Below are 21,561 nucleotides of genomic sequence, written 5' to 3'. Positions count from 1 at the left end.
TTTTACTGCACAACATCAGACAAATATTTAAAATAAATTTCCTCTTGATCTGATGTGGCTTCTTATCACAGAATGACGCAGAAATAAATTCTACACTGGAATAACGGCGATTAGCAGTGGATTATAAATATAACGTTACTTAATTATTAAAATACTCGAGGTGGTTTTAAGAACATAGATAAACATTGTCGCAGTACAGTTCTTTTTGAATGTCATCATTCAAAGCGTTTCTGTCTTCTTTCATTCAGTTACAGCGATAGCTGTCTGTTTTTGTCCATATTAGGGATTTCCTGGAGCGTCCTGAGTTTGATTTCTTCTGTAATGTATATGTGGATTTTCTGCGCGAGGGCGCCGTCAGGCGTCCAGTGTGAATGAAACACACATTACATGTGTTCATAGCACTAAATAATGGCCAATCCATCAAAATAATACTTATTTTTTAAATAGCATTTAAAAATAACTAAACCAAAAACTTTATTAGCAGAGTTATTTATTGAACCGTGGGCTGACTGTATTGTTGCATCCCTAATTTTTACTCTAAAATACTGTATAACAGGAATATCACAAACTGAGTGCAGACCCTGATTATTAACCTATAAAAAATATTTAACATTAAATCTTGCAACCCCCCACCCCTCCCGGCCACACTGATGGTACTGATGAAAACATTTCCGAGGTTGGCAGGTCTGACAGATGGATGTTTTTATATGACCTGTGATTGACTCTTGTGCGTCTGTTTTCAGCAGCAGATGTACATCGCCCAGGTCCTGCAGGACCCAAACTCTGACGAGACCGGAGCAGGCAGCGGAGAGTCCTCGCAGGACGAGGAGATGATCAACGCCGGGAGCAGCCTAAACGAGGCCGACTTCCAGTCCGGAGAGGACAGTCTCATCGCCAACGAGGTCCACCAGTAACCACAGCCGAGAGAACGACAAAGACCCGATCGCAAGGCCTTCATCCACACATGTCTGTTTGTCCCCGTCGAACGCTGTGAACCGGCTCCAAACATCAGCACCTTAGAAACCCAAAACTCTCAGACTGTACATAAGCACACGCTCCAATGCTTACAAACCATTTCGCACATGTGCATGAACACATCGGCGACTGCTCGTTTGGAAGCTCAAATCCCGGATTTCCCTTTTCGAAAAAATTCCAAGTTTGGATAAAAAAATACGCCTCAGGAAATGGAATAACGGATGGGAAAATGTCCTGTTTTCGTCGAGCTCTTTCTCCCATGGTTCGCCTTAACAGCGATAGTATTGCCGGATTTATTTGCTCGCTTTTCCGTGTTCTTTGCCTAAACGATTGGATCTGGCATTTCAAAGGAAAGGTGCAATAGCGAGAGCGTATCGTCAGAATTCGGCTTGAAATCCATCGGCTTTAGACTGCGTTCACTGTACAGAACACTGACAGACTGACTGAATCTCCTGTCGCCGCCATTGAAACCACTACGGCGATGGCATTCTTGAGTTCCTCGCGCTCCGATTTAAACTTCTCCCCGATGTACAGTATTTCCAGAGACGCGCTGTGTGTTTGTGTTGTCACTGAATGACCCATATTCTTACGTTTTTGTTTTGTTTTGGTATTTTTAATGCTATTTTTGCCTTTAACGGATGTGTTTGTATGCCTGCAACGGAGTACTGACGTTCCCGTCTTTGTAGCGCAGTAGAAACCGCTCGCCGCTCATAACGTGACCTTATGGACTAGATGCAAAACAGCGATGGAGAATCAACAATTCGAGGCGTTTGAGAAAATTCATAGTTAACCAAATGCGTCTGATCGGGAAACTGCCAATTCAGATCTTAGTTTAGAAACCGAATCCCTGTAGTTTGGATAGTGTGAACGAGGACAGCTAGTGAAAAACGGGCTCTTGTTTGATGCCTGCTTTTGTACGAAATGTTTTGGTAGGAATCTGGCATCGGAAATGCGCTTAGTTACGAATGACTGACTGAGTTTGTTAGTTTTTTCTAGTTGTGTAGTTAAGCCTGGTGAGATTGATCTAATCCAAGTACTAATATTAAGAGAAATATAGCCGTCACATGAAGCATCTGACTGTCGATACGCAGCAGCAACAAACGCCGTCGCTTCAGTTTTAGTGAGCTAGATGAGAAATAATAACAGCTTGTAGCGAAAAACCACCACTGAAGACTCATCGCTAGAGATCTGATCTGGTTGCGATAAACCCCAAGTGGAGATAACCCTTAATTCATAAAAGAAAATTACCAAGTGAAGAATTATCCTGCTTAACTTGAGGGGTTTGTTACAACCGGTCTCCATTATATCTGTCTTAAAGAAATAGTTCACCCAAAAATTGAATTTGGTTACCAAGTCCTCAGGTCATCCGAGATGTAGATGGGTTTGTTTCTTCATCAGATTTGGAGAAATGTAGCATTGCATCAGTGTCTCAGCAATGGATGCTCTGCAGTGAATGGGTGCCGTCAGAATGAGCTGATAAAAACATCACAATAATCCACAGCACTCCAGTCCATCAGTTAACATCTGGAGACGACAAAATGTTAATTTTGTCTTCTCCAGATGTTAACTGATGGGCTGGAGTGCTGTGGATTATTGTGATGTTTTTATCAGCTGTTTGGACTCTCATTCTGACGGCACCCATTCACTGCAGAGGATCCATTGCTGAGACACTGATGCAATGCTACATTTCTCCAAATCTGATGAAGAAACAAACTCACCTTGGATAGCCTGAGTACATTTTCAGTAAGTTGGGTGAACTATTCCTTTAATCCATCAAGAACTGATGGAAATCCCAGTCTGAAAGGTTTCTATTGGAGCCGATCATGTTTTAGAGTGGCATATTGTCAATATTCAATATTTTCTTACAGAAAACTGACCTTTAAGGGATTAAACATGCGTGTCAACAACGTGTACAGACCTGTTTCGTTTTGCAGTACATTACAGACCTTAGTCGGCTGAAGGAACATATAAATACGCCTAATTCGTGAGACGCAAGCAGAACAAATGAGTGTTAATCATTTCAATCTAATAACGATCAGTTTAGAGATTCACTGCTGGTGTTTGGAGGATTAATTTGTTCTTGAGTGAAATTAAACACGACATCTACCCCGACTATAGTCTGTAATATTATTATTATTATTATTACAGTATTTCATGTTTTCATACCTGCTGCTGCACACGATTCCTCTAAATTGATGTGCCAGATTGTTTTCTTTTATTTATCTGCCTAAAATTACATTTTGCAGTAGTTTTTGTGACCCAAAAGGTCCAAGCAACACTCCTGAAAGTTTCATCATGTCTGAAAATTATCTTGATGGCAGATCTAGTCTGATGTCTGTTTACTTTGAGTTTTGCACTGATGGTTTTGATTTTTGTTTGGTTTCTGTTACTGTTGCAAACAAGACAAACATAAGTATGGAGGAGATCAATGCAGATATAAACAGTTTTTTATTAATAACAAAGCATATAATATTTGGCACTTTGTTGTCTTGTAAATGTAGTGTTGAGGGAAAAAAGTTGTTTAATATGGTGCGAGGTAGAGTGGGTTTGTTCGTTGCGCTTAAAGCTTAAAAACTTCATGATGATGTTTTTATATAAATTAAATAAAATATCATAATGCACGTCACCTTCATATAAAGCTCTATGGTTGTCCATCTGCTTATCAAAAAAGACTATAATACAATATTTACTTAATATAAACTGCTATAAAACTAAAGAGGTTTGAATATTCTACAAATAACATGCTGTTCTGTGCTCTCGTGAAAATATATCTTTAAAGGAAGCTATTTTAAAAATCTCACAATTTATTTGAAGAAATAGTTCACATCCGAACACTGTCATAGTGAGTAAATTATGATTTTGGGTGAACTCATAATTCAAAATGTTAAAACGAGTATTTCTTCAACAATAATAATGGTTGTACAGCTTTCTACCATTCAAACTTTTGGGGTCAGCGAGATTTTTTTTGTGTTTTTGAAAGATGTTTCTTCTGCTCAACAAGGCTGCAAAACTGTGAAATATTACAATTTAAAACCTCTGTTTTCTATGTGAATATATTGTAAATTGTCATTTATTTCTGTGATGCGCAGCTGAATTTTCAGCATCATTACTCCAGTCTTCAGTGTCACATGATCTTCAGAAATCATAATAATATGCTGATTTGCTGCTCGAGAAACATTTCTGATTGTTATCAATGTTGAAAACAGTTGTTTTGTGGAAACCGTGACACATTTTATGTTTCAGGATTCTTTGATGAATAGAACGTTTAAAAGAACAGCATTTATTTGAAATAGAAATCTTTCGTATCATTATAAATTAGTTTACTGTCACTTTTGACCAGTTTAATGCATCCTTGCTGAATAAAAGTATTACATTTGTTTAAAAAAAAATAAAAAATCTTATTGACCTCAAACTTTTGAACAGTAGTGTAGGCTTTAAGTCCTTTACATTATGAGCAATACAATATAATATTTAAAGCTAAAGCATCTAGCATCAGGGAGTCTGTGTACTTTTGGCTCAAGATCAGGTCTTGATGTTGAAGTGACGCTGATGTTGTGAGTTTGTTCTGTGTGGAGGGCCGCTCCGGACATTCGAGTGACTGTAAGGCTCCTTCAGTATCATCTCTGTCCAGAGCGCTGGGTGTGTGTCCACCGAGACTTCAGACGAGCGCTCGAAACAGAAACGACAGAGACGCTCCGAGAGCCAGACCGAGAGACAGGAAGAAGGCCATGATCGCTCCAGCCGTCTCCGCCTCGCTCGCATCCACCTTCCTGTCCACAAAAACAAGAGAATATGTTTAACACAGTGCTTCTCAACCAGGGGCCTCAAGATCAGTTAAATGGTTTAAAATAAATATCAAGACATTTCTTATTTTAATTCACCCCTCAGCAATTTTACTTTACACCTGGATTCACATAGACTTGGAGAAGCAGGACATTTAGGTCTTATTTTAAAAGTGTGATTTCTAGTCTTGGAAATTAATCAAATATTTTCCATAATGACGATTGAGTTGTTTTGACCCAGCGGTTGGGTTGTTCTGACCCAGCGGTTGGGTTGTTCTGTCCCAGCGGTTGGGTTGTTCTGTCCCAGCGGTTGGGTTGTTCTGACCCAGCGGTTGGGTTGTTTTACACCCATTTTTTAGTGTACACAATACTTCTCCAGTTGATTAATCACAGTACATGAAAGCAAAGTGGCAAATGATGCATTATCTAATAAAACGAGCACTTTTGCATATATTTCCAGAAAATGAATCGGACCTATTTGAATGAAGGCAGGTTCAAAATTCTTGTTTGATTTGGGTAACATAGTAGAGTTATTAATTAAAAAAAAAAAAAGCTTGAGAACCACTGGGCTAACATTAATCACGTCATGCTATTTTAGTATCATTGATGTGCTATTATAGTTTTTGTAAATATTTAGATTTAGATCTTATTTTTACATGTTCTGATTATATTCTAATTGAAAGTTTTTGTAAATTTGTTGTGTTTTTTGTCATTTTAAATGTTTATATTAATTTTTATTTCACTTTAGTTATTTTAGTACTAGTAGTAGCTTTAGGTAATCAAAAATTAAGAAGCGTTTCCTTGGCAACTAGCTGAAACAAAAAGTTTGACGTTTTTTTTTTATATATTTTATTTTAAGTTAATATTTTATTTCAAGTAAGGAACATGTTTTTTTTTCTCAAGGTTTTACATCTAGTTAATGATAATAACTCTGATGTGTCCAAATAATAATATAGATAAGATTCTGTCAGTATTTTACTCACTTGGGTCCGAAGCACATGCACAGGCTCGCCAGATATCCATTAGAGAAGGCAAAGAGGATCATGAAGGCGATGAACCAGCCATCGTGTGAGAAGTAGACGGGCAGATTGTAGCGAGGCTGGACATTACAGAGCATGAAGAGAGGGACGAAAATCACACGGGCCACTAACAGACCCGGCAGCAGCTTACTGTCTTTACCAGGCTGAGAGACAGAGACAGAGAGGGAAAGTGAAAATAATACAACAAAACACATGCATAAATAACATAAACTATTCTGTTGAATGCATTTGTGTTTGGCATTAAACCGCTGCACTGAATTTCATTGCTCAAAGTAACTAATATCCATCCAGTCATCTATATTTATTACTGTATGTAAATCCTCCCACCTGCTGATTCTAAGACTCATATTTTGTGAATATATGCATGTTTGTGTAATTTATTGTTATTATTGAAGGATCCATGTATAAACACGAAACAGACACACAAAATAATATTTGTATGATCCTCCCTAGAGGAAGATCCATCTGCAGCAATATGAATATATAGAGTGACCTTAAGTGTTTTGAACACTTAGAAATACGAGACCAAGTGTCCTTTATACTAAAAATACGGTAAGATGCATAAACACTTCGCAATGAAAACAGGAGTCATTTACACTAAAAAATGTGCTTGAATACTTTGCAATCAAAATGTTTCGTAAAAAGAAGTTTGTACAGTTTGAAAACAATAGAAGTGGTGTTGAAAATGAAGTTGCGTCATGTTTCTTACCCACATACAGACTGCAGTCAGACTGCGACCAAGCCAATCAAACACGTTAAATAACAGGAAACAAGACACTGGGATGAAATACAGCTCTACAGAGAGAAGTTAGTCATTGTGTGCAGGAGCTTTAATACAAGCAGCAAACAACATGTCTTCATATTCAGACATTGAAATGTTTTAATATTATAATGAACTTCACAGTTTGTAAATGCTTAAACAGCAGCAGATGAATTATGGTCTAAATATCTTTTGGATGTTATTGTTTTCATGCTTGCACAAATAATTTACCACACAAAACACACTGGTTATTTGCATTCAGTATTGTTTTTCCCTTGTTGTCTGTAACATTATTTATGAAAGCATATTTCTGCCATGGAATGAAATAAATACATAAATAAAACAGTAATTGCAACTTTTTATGCCCCAATTCAAACATTTTTTTCTCTCAAAAATGCAAAATACAAAGTCAGAATTGTGAAATATAAACTCTAAGAAATAAGTCTTGATTGCATGTTTTTAACTTGAGTTTATAACTCACAATTCTGAGTATATCCAAAATATAAGATATAAACTCAGAATTGCAAGAATAACGTTAAGTAAATATTAAAATACAAATTTTTCTCTCACAATTCTGTTTTTTTCTCAACTTTTTTGCTCAGAATTTGTCAAAATTGTGAGATATAAACATATAATATAAAGAGTCAGAATTGTGAGGGGGGAAAAGTGGCAAAAATAAAAAGGTAATTGTGAATTGTTCTCACAATTCAGATTTTTTCCCCTCAGAATTCCGAGATATAATCTCAGAATCTCAACACCTCAGAATTGCGAGCTGTTAACTTGAATTGTATTGGAAAAAAAAGAGTCAGAATTGTGGGATAAAAAGTTGCAATTACAGTAAAAAAAAAAAAAAAGCAACATTTTTAATTGTGACTTTTATCTCAATTATAATAATATTTTATTATATATATTATATATATATATATATATATTATATATATAAAAACAAGATTTGTGGTATAAAAAGTTACAATCACCTCTTTTTATTTTATTCCAAAAATAAGCTTCCATAATAATCAGACTCATTATCAGACTGTGAATTGTAAAGAGTCAGACTCATTGAACTCTCACCCCACTTTCCACCATCAGCAATAGTAGATTTAACGTCCACAGTGATGGCGGGAAACGTGCCGATGGTGATGGTGAAGGCGAAACACACAGAGAACGCCATAATCCAGATCTGACGAGAGAAATACAAGACAACTCACACTTTCGCCTGTGCAAAACTCACCGACACAATCCTGAGAATGGTTGTGGACGGTTGCTAGGGTGTTGATATGCAGTTTTCAAGGTGCTCTGAGTGTTGTTGCTGTGCAGTTGCCATGGTGTTCTGGGTGTTGCTACTATGCAGTTGCTAAGGTGTTTGTAAGTGCTGTTGCTATGTAGTTGCCAAGGTGTTTATAAGTGATGTTGCTGTGCAGTTGCCAAGGTGTTCTGGGTGTTGTTGCTATGCGGTTGCCATGTGTTCGGTGTGTTGTTGCTTAGCAGTTGCCATGTGTTCCGTGTGTTGTTGCTGTGCAGTTGTTAAGGTGTTTGTAAGTGTTGTTGCTATGCAGTTGCTAAGGTGCTCTGCGTGTTTTTGCTATGTAGTTGCCAGGGTGTTTTATAAGTGTTGTTGCTGTGCAGTTGCTAAGGTGTTTGTAAGTGTTGTTGCTATGCAGTTGACAAGGTGTTCTGGGTGTTGTTGCTATGTAGTTGCCAAGGTGTTTATAAGTGATGTTGCTGTGCAGTTGCTAAGGTGTTTATAAGTGATGTTGCTGTGCAGTTGCTAAGGTGTTTATAAGTGATGTTGCTGTGCAGTTGCTAAGGTGTTTATAAGTGATGTTGCTGTGCAGTTGCTAAGGTGTTTATAAGTGATGTTGCTGTGCAGTTGCTAAGGTGTTTGTAAGTGTTGTTGCTATGCAGTTGACAAGGTGTTCTGGGTGTTGTTGCTATGTAGTTGCCAAGGTGTTTATAAGTGATGTTGCTGTGCAGTTGCCAAAGTGTTCTGCGCGTTGTTGCTTTGCGGTTGCCATGTGTTCGGTGTGTTGTTGCTTAGCAGTTGCCATGTGTTCCGTGTGTTGTTGCTGTGCAGTTGTTAAGGTGTTTGTAAGTGTTTTTGCTATGCAGTTGCCAAGGTTTTCTGGGTGTTGTTGCTATCTAGTTGCCAAGGAGTTTATAATTGTTGTTACTTTGCAGTTGCCATGTGCTCGCTGTGTTGTTGCTATGCAGTTGCCAAGGTGTTTTTAAAGGGTTATTGCTGTGCAGTTGCTAAGGTGTTTGTAAGTGTTGTTTCTATGCAGTTGCTAAGGTGTTCTGGGTGTTGTTGCTATCTAGTTGCCAAGGAGTTTATAATTGTTGTTGCTGTGCAGTTGCCAAGGTGCTCTGGGTGTTGTTGCTATGCAGTTGCTAAGGTGTTAGGAGTGTTGTTGCTGTGCAGCTGTTGATTTTAATGTGTGTTTACCTTCTTAAAGATGGCCAGTATGGACGGTGTTTGTTTGTCGTCGTCTCCAGCGCTCTTCTGCCACTCATCTATAGACAGCTCAACTTTAAAACAGTGTTTTGATTGACATTCAGCCAGGTTTTGATTTGAATTTTCATGACGTCACCTTTCTTCAGCAGATCCATCTTGTTCTCCTCATCCTCAGCTGGTTTGCTCTGCTGACTCTCCAGATAATACTGAAAAAACGCCTACAGAAAAACCCCCAGCAATTAGACTGTAAATGTTTAAAGCTTTAAATCAACAGCTTCAGTTTTTTCCAGCCGCTCAGATCTTACCAGTCTAGGAAGTAGAGCATACGATGCAATTGCAAGGGAAATAACCACACACGCTGTGATGAAGTATCCAAATGCACTGTCGTGCATAGCAGAACCACCTGAGAGAGAAAATGAGCTTCATATGAACATGGCTTTCCCTTTGATTTGGTTTTTGATCAATTTAATTACAACCTAAATTACAGTGAGGTAGTATATATATATATATATATATATATATATATATATATAGCTGTAAATAAAGGATTTTTTATTGCTGAAAACACATTTACACAGAAGAAGATTTACACTTAAAAAGAAAAGAAATCTGGATTATATATATATATGTGTATATATATATATATATACATAAATATTTAATTATATATATATATAATCCAGATTTCTTTTCTTTTAAAGTCACTTGCATTTATGAATTTATAAATGATTACCCTAGAAAAAGTGAGGCTTGTATTTTACGTGCTTACACTTATTCTTCAATTTAAAAAGTGTGATTTCAGTTTTTTTGCGTGGAAAGCACCATAGATTTCCATTATAGATGCATTAGTGTGACGACTCGTTGAGCTGGAGTGATTTGAGGTACTGTAATTGTGTTGTAGTTGCAGACTCACTGGCAATGGCACAGATCATGGAAAAAGCAGCGAAGGTTCCTGCGAGACCCTGTCCGCTCATGATGGGTGTCGTGTAGGATGCTGGCAGGAGTCCGGCCATCCCAAACAGACTTCCCTGAAGAACCGCTCCGAACGCTGGGATCAGCACAAATACATCACATCAAATCACATTCACAACCCATTCTGCTTCTGCAAGTTGAAATGCATTTGTTGTAGCGTCTCACAGTTAATGCAGATGATTTTGATCATGGTGATGATGAAGAATGGCAGCGGATCCAAATCTACTTTCACCAGGATGGCGGTGAGCAAAAACACCACCAGAATGGCTGTCAGACTCCCTGCGATACGGATCTTCTGAGGAATTCTGCAGATTCAATCACAGTCTCGAAAATGATCGAAAACAGGTTTGCCTCAGAATTGACCCCAAAATCCAAAAGAAAAGAATACGAATGTATATTTTCCTTAAAGAAAACCAAGCATTGTTTATTTAATTTAATTTGTTGTGTGTTGTGTTGTTTTGTTTTGTTTTGTTTTGTTTTGTTGTGTTTTATTTTGAGTTAAATTGAATTTGAAGGTAAATTGTGTTTAATTGCCATTAAAATAATGTCAATGTGCAAAAATAAATGAATGAATAAATAAATAAAAACAGTAGTAATATAATAATAATAATAATAAATAAATAAAATACTTATTTATAAAGAAGTAAAAAATGTATGCACAAATAAAAATATTTATTTAAAAAGTAGTTTTTATTATCCATTTAAATAAATAGAAATATTAATTCCAGTGAATAAATAAATTATATTTAATCAATAAAAGTACTTATTTAAATCAATAAAATAAAAGTGTTTAATGAAATAAATACAAATATCTATTTAAATGAATAAAATAGTTATGTAAATATATTTATTGATTTATTTAAATGAATAGTTTTGTTTATGTATTGTAATCTAGCTAAATCAATAAAAATATATATTTAAATAAATATTTATTCAAATAAAAATATTAGATTCAATAAAAACATTAAAATAATTAAATAAAAATATCTATTCGAGTATATAAAAATTATTCAAATAAAGAAATGTATACATGTATTCAAATAAATAAGTAAAAAAACTGTCCTAAAACAGGCTTCACTTTTTATGCATACTAATTTCTTATTTTGTTTCTTTTGACTTCAGGATGTAAAATGACCCTAGAAGGCCACAGTTAGCTGAACCTCTGCACTATGTGTTAATGAGTCTGACCTCTGGTGAAGCACTGAGTTGAGGCAGGTGAAGACCAGCAGAGGAACCATCGCACACAGCGTCATCACATTATTAAACTTGGCCTGTAAGACGCTCCGGGAGTCTTCTTCAGTCGCGTTGAATGAGAAATTCGCTTCACTTGACGGATCTGCTAGACGACTGGTGAAATACTGTGAGATAAACAGATTTGAGAGGTGCAAACCTTCTGTTTTTTGAGGATGTAGTTTTTGCTTTTGCATTTCTGGTCTGCATTTCTACGGCTAAAACCAACCCAGATGTACGACTTCACACGAAATATGTGACGCAAGTCGTAAAGTGCTTACCATAGTAGCTGTCATGAAGAAATTCCACGGCAGCAGCGTTCCCAACCCCAGCATGAAGAAAATCAACCACACGCCATTATATCTGTCACGAGAAGAGGAATGTTTGACTGCTGTTGTTGAAGCGATTCACATCTTCACATCAGGTTTCTGGGTTTTTTGATGCACCAGAACAAAGACAGCTTACCCTTAAAAAACTACAGAATACCCAGTAAATTGTGATATCAGCCTTTGTTTTTAGTTTTTAGGATACGATTTGGCTCAGACATGCCTCTGCACATCTGGTGGGGCTCTAGATTAAGGCATAGATTCAGCAGCAGAAACCCTCTGTGCTCTTGTTATCTGTCTGTCTGAGTCTGAGTGAGATATTCAAGCCTTTAACTGATGTTCAACTCACTTGTCTTTGGGCACCTGAGGGTCCATATCTGTGGGATTCACTGTAATGAGCCGCGATTTTAATGTTCAAGCACCTGGAAGCAACACAGACTTGTTCAGAGACATGACGGGAAAAATAATAGTAAACAAAATAAATAACTACGTAAATATATACACTCTTAAAAATAAATGTGATTCACGATGCCATAGAAGAACCTTTTTTGTCTAAATGGTTCCATAAAGAACCTTTAACATCTGAAGAACCTTTCTGTTTCACAAAAGCTTCTTTGTGGTGAAATCAGATTATAAAGAAGTAAGAAAGAGATGGTTCTTTAAAGAACCTTTGACTGAATGGTTCTTTGTGGAACCAAAAATGGTTCTTCTATGGCATCGCTGTGAAGAACCTTTTAAGCAGCTTTATTTTTAAGAGTGTTATACAAACAAGTGAAGAAGCCAGAAAAGACGAGAAAGGATCTAGTGAAAAAAGAGATCAATTTAAGCAACATCAAACCATATGCAAATCTAATGTACTGTAGATACAGGAATCATAATTTAATTACAAAACGTAATGCCATATATAATGCAAGAATACAAACAGCTATGTCTAAGTTTAAATCTAAACTATACATGAAACTAAATAAATAATTTTCAAATGTATTATGAAAAAGTTTTGTATTATATAGCCTAGTATTAAAAACATGCATGTTTTTTTATATTTACCAAAATTAAAAAAATATAGAAAAATGAATAAATACCATATATAATGCAAGAATTAAACAAAGTTATTTCTAAGTTTAAATCTAAACTATACATATAAACTACAAGTTATTATTAAACATTATTACGTTTATTATTATTATTATTATTATTCAGTTTAAATCTAAACTAAACATGGAAACAAACAAACAAATAAATAAGTCATCATTTTCCATATATATATTATATAAAATTAACTAGCCGTTAACTGAAACAGTTGAAATAGTGAACCTCAATGTACTGTAAATACAAAAATCATAGTTATAATTACATAAAATAAAAAATCGAAAATGAATACACACCATATATCATGCAATATTGTAAAGCAAATGTTCATAACATTTCATAAGTTTAAATCCACAGTAACCAAATGAGACAAGAGAGTTTCACAATCACGGCAAATAATTCAAATAAAAAAGTGAAGTGAAATACTTACTGACTCTCATACGCAGCACTTGTTGAACACTAAGAGCACTAATGTAGATCTACTTTAAACAGCGGCAGGAGACCCCAATAGAGCCCTATATGAGTGGCCCCGCCCTGGGCTTATTTGACCACGCCCTCCTCATGCATATGCAATGAGGGGCTGCAGGGTTTTTTCACTGATAATACTGCTTATCTGAGTCTGCACCATCAACACCCAAACACTCAGAAAACACAACTGACACGTCTGCACAACAACACAAGCCACTGAAATTCAGGGGGAAAATTCTCAACAATGACACACAGACAATGGTCAGAACAAATAAAAAGTGAATAAAGTTATTTTTTATATTTTTGATTAATAATATATATATATATATAAAACTCTAGAACTTTCTATTCTATATTAATTCTACTTTATCTATTTATCTTCTTTTTTATAAAAAAAAACACTAGCTTTCTTTATTTTTTAGAGTTCGAGTTATATATATACACATACACACACTATTAATTATTAATTAATTTATTATTAAATTAAGAAACATTTTATTTAATATTTATATTAATATGATATTTATTTTTATTATATATTGATTGATAATTAATATTATAATTATTTGTTACATAATAAAAATATATTATATATATAAATATATAATATATAAATATTTACAATTTTGTCATTAATATAATATATTTATCATACAATTCACAAAGAAACATTATAAACAAAGAAACATTTTTCTCTTTTAAAATTTTTTCTCTTATTTGATATTTATGTTATGATGTTATGTTATATTATATTATTTTGATTAAAAAATAAACAAAATAAAAACAAATAAAAACTTTTTAAAGTTTGTTTTATTAGTATTTGTTATAGTAATTTATATTGATATTATATTTTTACTAAATTTATAATTTATTTATGATCAAATAAAAAAAAATTTCTTTTATATTTTGTATTTATATTAATATTGCATATTTGTTATAATAATATAATGGGATTAATAAAGTTTTTCAGTTTTGTATTTTGTGTTGTGAAACGAAAATTAAGCATGGAGACTTTGGTTATGAACATTGTTTTACTGCACTGTTGAAGCATTTTAACCCAATAACTGTATATACTAGGCCTCAGGAATGAAACCTGTGCATCTTAAAAATGCTGAAGCCCACAAAACTGATCACAAGACACTGCAGATATGGGAAGTGGGCCTTTTCTCCAGAGATCATGAGTAATGCTGCTGGACTTCAGCTGAGGTCTCTGTATGAAACATGTTAGTTTCTCAGCCCACGTGTGTTTCCACTCACTCACTCACTCACTCACTCACTCACACACACACACACACACACTCGCTCGCTCGCTCGCTCGCACGCACGCACGCACGCTCGCTCGCTCGCACGCACGCACGCACTCACTCACTCACTCACTCACTCACTCACTCACACACACACACACACACACACTCACTCACTCACTCACTCACTCACTCACACACACACACACACAAACTCTCTCTCACACACACACACACACAAACACACACACACACACTCTCTCTCTCTCACACACACACACACACACACACACACACACATACATCGACTCTCTCCACCGCTGAACTCCATCATCATCCCAGCACACACTCCTCTCCACAGCTGACCGTCTGACCTGAGATCCGGCCTACACCGCTGATATTAGCAGGTGAAAGACAGCGTTTTTGGACAGGGGCACATATCGCATAAGTTATGGGTAAGTTATGCATGATGGAAACCATCCAGTGATTTCCCCACAGAAATTTCTGCAGATAAGAGCTGACAAGCAGAAATACAACTTGGCAAATTCATCCATGGAAAACAAGTAAATCACAGCAAGCAGCACCGAGTCAGAACCACCCTACAGAAAACACTGCCTGTGAGCGGTTTCCATGCATCCAGACATATTTATTGTATACATATTAACATAACATATTAACATAATGTTCATGAAATATAACAATATTATAGTAATGCTTATTAATCAATCACTATGGAACAGCATACCTCTGGACATTAGATCTGTGCCTTCCCTTCCTGTTTTTAAATCCCGCCTGAAGACTTATATGTATTCCTTGGCTTTTGGACCAAATGTATGTTTGTGTATGTTAATGTGTTTTGTATTGATTGTGTTTTTGAGTCATTTCTTTTTATTCTCTTAATCTCTATATTTACTTTATTTGTATATGTACAGTACTTTGGCATACACTAGCTGTTTTTATATGTGCTATATAAATAAACTGACCTTGACCTTGACCTTGACATCCAAAATAAAGATTTTTGTTTATATAATATATCTGTGTGCACTGTGTATATTTATTATGTATATGTAAATACACACACATACAGTATATATTTTGAAAATATTTACATGTATATATTTGTTATTATATTGTATATTATATATAAATATATTTAATATATAAGCATATATACATGCATGTCTGTGTATTTATACTATATATACACTGAACAAAATTATAAGCGCAACACTTTTGTTTTTGCCCCCATTTGTCATGAGCTGAACTCAAAGATCTAAGACTTTTTCTATGTACACAAAAGGCCTATTTCTCTCAAATATTGTTCACAAATCTGTCTAAATCTGTGTTAGTGAGCACTTCTCCTTTGCCGAGATAATCATAATAAATATACAAAGTACACACACACATATTATGTACACAAAATGTTTGATTTTGGATGCGATTAATCGTGGTTAATATATATACAATATGAATAACAATAGTTATGTTTTTATTCTGTTTTAAGTATTGTTATTATTATTATTGTTGTTGTTTCAAGATGTATTATTATTTAATCATAGCTGTTACGGCATACCATAATATTCATTGAATGTAACAATATAATAATGTGTTTTTTCTTCTCAAATCTTGGATGGAGAGGTGTATGATGTTATAAAAATCCCATAATATTCTTTAAAAAAAAAGAAAGAAAAAAATCTTATATATTTATTTTTAACTAATAATGATTGACAATAATAATAATAATAAATATTTATAATAACAGTTGGATGAGTAACAACCACAATACCACATGACGTCATGAATACCTCTGTCAAATTAATGAATGAAAAATCATTGGTGACCTGAGGAATCTGTTGATTTTGAGTGATGCTTGAGATGGATTCTACGACATTTATAATCAGAGGTAAGACATCTTCGTAATTATTTCCGCATTTTCTCTTGTTCACTACTGAGGGAGCTACTCTAGCAGTTTGAGTTACTGGTGTAATGTTAGATTGCACAGACATTGCCACAACGTAAAGGTGTTTGCTGGGGTGTTGGGTCCAGATGTGATTGTTTTATCCTCAGGAGAGCTTTGATTGTAAAACTACAACAGTAGAACGCTGCCTATAACGCAGTTCAGACGGTAATAATCAGTGTTTGGTTGATTGACAGGTGAACAGGTGAACAGGTGAAGCTGAACTCATGTTGTAGTGATGCTGCCCTCTAGTGCTAGTAATGTATTGTACAGAAATATTTATGTATCATGTCATTAAAAAAATAATAATACACTCTAAAAAAAGGCTGGGTTAAATACAACCCAGTGCTGGGTAAATAGGGACAAACCCAGCAATTGGGCTGTTTTGACCCAGCACTGGGTTGTATTTAATCCAGCATTTTTTAGAGTGTATTATGGTATTTTTACGTTTTTTATTTTTTATAAATAATACAAAATATCTCAAATAGGCATCAATACAGATACACTCTAAAAAAAAATGCTGGGTTGTTTCAACCCAACTTTGGGTCAAATATGGACTAACCCAACTTTTGGGTTAAAAATGTAATTAAAAAATGTAACCAAACAGCTGGGTTAGTCCATATTTGACCCAAAGTTGGGTTGAAACAACTTTAGACTACTTTAGATAGCTTAGCATTGCTGTGTATGTGGAGAGTATTCCAGTATTTTTGCTTCCCATAATCTGGGATATTGTCAATATTGTCATTTATAATAATCTATCATTATAAAATGGTGAATAGGCGTAAGTTACATTGCTCTCAGTGAAATTAATAGTGTAATTGGTCACATTCATAATCTGTAAATATGGCATGTTTTCAGCATTTTGAAAATTGAAAACCCGCCATGTAATTTGATGATAGAGTGGATTAGTTATTCATTTTCAGGGGTCAGCAGTAATGTTTTTGCTGCTTGCCAAACAAGTAGTTTTGCCAATATTCTTTATTTATACAAAAAATCAAACTATGTGAATTCTGTTTCTTTATATATTGTTTTATTCTATATGAATTAGTTGAGTGACGTCACAGTGTGTCACACACATCACTCAAACCATTAACGGACACTGATTAACTATAAATGATGATGATGATGATGGTTTAAGCTCAGTAAAGTGATTTGAGACCGTTGTGCTGTTGAATCTGGTTTCAATTATTTACTATTTATTATCAATTTCACATTAGGGCTGCACGATTATGACAAAAATCATAATTATTGATTATTCCCTTAAAATTGTAATTGCGATTATTAATCACGATTATCACAATTTACACTGAATGATGTTTATACCATTGTTTAATGCAACTGCATGCCGTATTTTTATATGAAAATAAACAAGCTGAAAACACTCTAACTGAAAAACCTTTAGTGCTTTTCTATAGTATTAAGCCTCAAATGTCAAATATGCATCGGATTGGTTTCTTCTTTAAATTATAAAAAAGTAAAAATATGAATGGTATTATAATGTTATACTAAAACTAAAACAATGGAAAAAGCCTTAAGATAACATGTAGAAAGAAAAAAACATATCTTAAGCACGCAGAATAACATAAGTGGACTTTGAACGATTAATTGCCGCTTTGAACGATTACGCAATTGTGGCATCCATAATTGTAATCGCGATTAGAAATTCGATTAATCGTGCAGCTCTATTTCACATAGATCATAGAGAGAGAGGTTAGAGGTTTGATCAAAACACAGTCCCTATGAGTAACAGTAATCTTTGTCTTAGCAAACGCCAGTAATAAACTTTTAAAGCCATGAAGATATGCATGTAAACGACTGTCCTGAGCACCCTTTACTATTTATAACCTCTGAATACACGATCATTAAAATCCTCCACCCAACAACGGCCTCTCAGATCCTCGTTTGACTCCATCTGTAAGTCACGTATCCAGATCAGATGCTTCTCACAGCAAGATGCGACATGTTTCCCAGCACAGCTGGTTCATAGGAAAGCCTGATCTCAACTGTTTCTCCTGAACAATCTGTCGACTGACACGCATTAATCGCACTCGTTCTGTGGGAAGACAATGAAAGCGTGAACTAATACACCTATCAAAACAAACGAGGTCTGTTAAGAGGTCTTTGTTGGGTTTAGGAAGTTGCTGAGAAGTTCTTGAGACTTATCTTGACCTGCACTGTCGAATCAGAGGAAGACTGTATAAACAGTGATGAATTATACATATTGATGAATGATTTCACTCAGATTAACTACAAACTGCACAGAAGTCGTCGACTGAAATGTTGAGTGATATGGGTTTTGCATGGTCGCTGGCGTTACATACATAATATGATATGTTTTGGTGGCAAATGAGATACAAGAACACTTACTTTACACCATAATAACTTGATTAGGCAGGTCTGGATGATCTATCATCACCACACAATAGTTGTAAATTATTAATCAAAAAGATGCAAAAAAATGTCTGTGGCCTTCCTTTTATAGAATAAAAATAGTTTTTTACTCTTGAAAGATGACCAATACATAAATCAAATCAAAGTTTTATTTCACCACAAAAGCCGTCTTTTGAAATTATATTTGCATGAAGAGAATTAAAATAATTTTTCATTTTGGCATTATTTTCATGACAATAAAGCACGTTTCCAACCCAAATTTTGTCCATTACTGTAACATAAGAAATATATATTTTAAGTCATATATATTTACACACACACACACACACACACAAATACAAATGTGTATGTGTTTAATTAAAACAGCCTGGCATTTTTTTAGAGTGTATTTTAAGCTTAACTATCACACGGAGCAAAGGTGAAAATAAATGTGATTATTTATATAGCAAAGCAATTCATGATAACAAGAATAAATAATGTTACTTTCATAATGCGTATCATGGTTTCATGTGGCCCAAAACAGATGAAAATGAATGTGATTATTTAAAACAATACAAATAATGATGATAATAATAATATGAAATGCTTTCATAATGAATATGTATTGAGATGGCATGATAAAAATTCAGTTATTCAAAATAATTAATTCATCTTCCAATATTTTTCATTTTTTAATAAAAATGTAGTATTTTTTTTTTTCTTCTTAACATTTTTTTATTTGAATTTTTAACATAAATGTGTATCATTTTAAACTTAATCATATGTAATAAAGATGAAAATAAATACCATTATTTAGATAGCAAAGCGATTAATGGTAATAATAATACTTATTACAATTTTCATAATGCATATTGTTTTCTTCAGAAAGTAAAAAAAAATGCCACAATTACTTAAAATAATTAATTAATCTTTCATTCATTTACTTTTTTTATTTTTTAAAATTTATTATTTTCTACTTAACATTGTAAAAAATAGTTAATTAATCTGTCATTTAATATTTGATATTCAGTATCATAAATGATTATGTTTTAAAAAATATATATGTAATATATAGAATATAATATTATGTAATGTTATACTCACACACTATATATATATATATATATATATATATATACTATTAATAATAAGTATAATATTATTTACTTATATACTGTGTGTATAAATATATACTGTGTGTATATATATATATATATGTGTGTGTATTTATAATAATTAATAATAAAATAAAATAATTAATACATAAAATAAAATAATATTTTAAATAATTAATAATAATAATTATTATAATTCAAATTGATTATTAAGCCATAATTCTTAATTTAAAAAGCCATACACTTAAAAAAGCACCATGTAGCCACAAGACATTTACGCACTTACATGTCGAAGAGCACAGGCAGCGTTTGAACAGGAGCGCATCACCTAAACCAGATCAAAATAGATAATACATTTTCTATAATGAAAAATTACATGCATTCACATTGCAAAAGGAAACAAAAAATGTTTTTTATATTTTCTAAATTAGTCGTGGGTAATATGACCAAAATCTTTTGAATAGTCTTCACTGTATGAATCAGATTTGAACTGAATCTTATTAAAGATCCAATAGAGAACAGTTAGTGATTTTGTCTTTTGTTGTTTGATTAACGTTAACGACACAGGCTGAGGCAGAGTCGTTAGGCTGCTGTCACTTTAAGACTGACTGCACAGATCCAATATACTGACAAACATCCATTTTTTCACCCCCTACTGTTTGTTTTTTTAACACTTAACCAACTGTGTTTACGTGAATACTCCACACGACTGGCATTTTGGAATAATTGTGTGTGCGTTTGACCATTCAAGCGCAATAAGATGCGAAAGAGAATTCGCGATCGCATGCTGTCTTCAGAGAGAGGCGCGTTCTGTACGCACGGTCAATGTTAGCGCATGAGCGTCGCATTGCTAAGGCTTTCCGGGTGTTTGCTTGTAGTCTCTGTGATATTCTGGATCCTTCAGTGTGATTCGATGTGATTATTGTGCTGTTTTATCGCACCAGTAACAGTGATGCTCGACTTCTTTTCAAGCCGTACCTCCTTTTTCCTGCCAGAACGGAGTTGAGGTATTTCTTGGCCGCCATCTGTTTGCGGTAACGGCTGTAGTTGTCTGTGAAGACGGCATCTGAGTGACGTTTCACAGGCATCTGGTCCATGCCCAGCTCATCACTACAGCAGACAGACAGAAAAATGAACCCCACTGTTCACTCACCTCCTGCTGCCTCATTATTAAAAGTTTAATTAAATCAGCGTCACAACAGATACCGCATTACCTCGAGATACTTAGCACATTCAGTTTGCCATCCAGACTTATTTAACCTGTTAACTGTCATATATAATCCATTTTGAAACCGACATTGTGCTTCCATGGAAATGGTATTTTAAATCCTTTTAGCAGGCTCCTCCCCCAAGTGGGCGGGGCCAAGTGTCATATTACAAAATTTACTACAATACTAATCAAGAATGTTTCTAATCTTTTCCAATTACATATCGTTGGAAGGGTCTGAGTCTCAAGGTTCCATATTTGGTGGTTATTTCGTGAGAAGAGTAATATTGCGACAAAAATGTTTAAATGTGTCTGGAAAATGCGTTCAGTGGAGTTTCACCTGGTAGCTATTTTTGGTATTGCGCCTAAACAAAATCTCACGGGAGCCTCAATTTTTGTAATATGAACTTCAAATTTAGAGCATAATTTATTTAGACATGCGGCTTTGATTTCCAAATCACATATTTTAGTAGTCATCATAAATTAGATTGAATTTTTGTCATTTGGAATTAGACATGTGGCTTCCCTATCACATAATTTGGTAATCATTGTAAATTAGATGTCATTTGAAATC

General features: G+C 34.4%; 2 protein-coding genes across 4 annotated transcripts in view; one reads left to right on the top strand and one right to left on the bottom strand.

Annotated features, from left to right (window-relative positions):
• Nucleotides 1-1,171, top strand: part of LOC107552387 (CSC1-like protein 2) — a 57,854-nt gene extending 56,683 nt beyond the window's left edge. The window contains exon 23 of the mRNA XM_016234256.1: nt 744-1,171. Within this exon, the coding sequence (XP_016089742.1) occupies nt 744-914 (171 nt within the window). The 3' untranslated portion in view covers nt 915-1,171. The remainder of the gene's footprint in view (nt 1-743) is intronic.
• A 3,193-nt stretch (nt 1,172-4,364) lies between these two features.
• LOC107552398 (equilibrative nucleoside transporter 1-like) overlaps nt 4,365-21,561 on the bottom strand; it is a 20,292-nt gene continuing 3,095 nt past the window's right edge. Inside the window, exons 1-13 of one of the 3 annotated variants that reach the window (XM_016234266.1) lie at nt 13,057-13,260; nt 11,887-11,959; nt 11,493-11,574; nt 11,170-11,339; nt 10,147-10,286; nt 9,923-10,057; nt 9,315-9,412; nt 9,146-9,227; nt 9,001-9,068; nt 7,629-7,737; nt 6,507-6,592; nt 5,741-5,940; nt 4,365-4,745 (exon numbers count right to left, since the gene is read on the bottom strand). In XM_016234266.1, the coding sequence (XP_016089752.1) occupies nt 4,634-4,745; nt 5,741-5,940; nt 6,507-6,592; nt 7,629-7,737; nt 9,001-9,068; nt 9,146-9,227; nt 9,315-9,412; nt 9,923-10,057; nt 10,147-10,286; nt 11,170-11,339; nt 11,493-11,574; nt 11,887-11,912 (1,308 nt within the window). In that variant the 5' untranslated portion in view covers nt 11,913-11,959; nt 13,057-13,260 and the 3' untranslated portion in view covers nt 4,365-4,633. Of the gene's footprint in view, nt 4,746-5,740; nt 5,941-6,506; nt 6,593-7,628; nt 7,738-9,000; nt 9,069-9,145; nt 9,228-9,314; nt 9,413-9,922; nt 10,058-10,146; nt 10,287-11,169; nt 11,340-11,492; nt 11,575-11,886; nt 11,960-13,056; nt 13,261-21,561 lie in introns of those variants that run through there. The other 2 variants (XM_016234267.1, XM_016234268.1) reach the window with 2 other exon arrangements.

Source organism: Sinocyclocheilus grahami, unplaced genomic scaffold, assembly GCF_001515645.1.
Source record: "Sinocyclocheilus grahami isolate Dianchi unplaced genomic scaffold, SAMN03320097.WGS_v1.1 scaffold449.1, whole genome shotgun sequence".
Lineage (NCBI taxonomy): Eukaryota > Metazoa > Chordata > Actinopteri > Cypriniformes > Cyprinidae > Sinocyclocheilus > Sinocyclocheilus grahami.
Note: the sequence above shows the minus strand (reverse complement) of the source record. Positions and strands in the feature narration are given on the sequence as shown.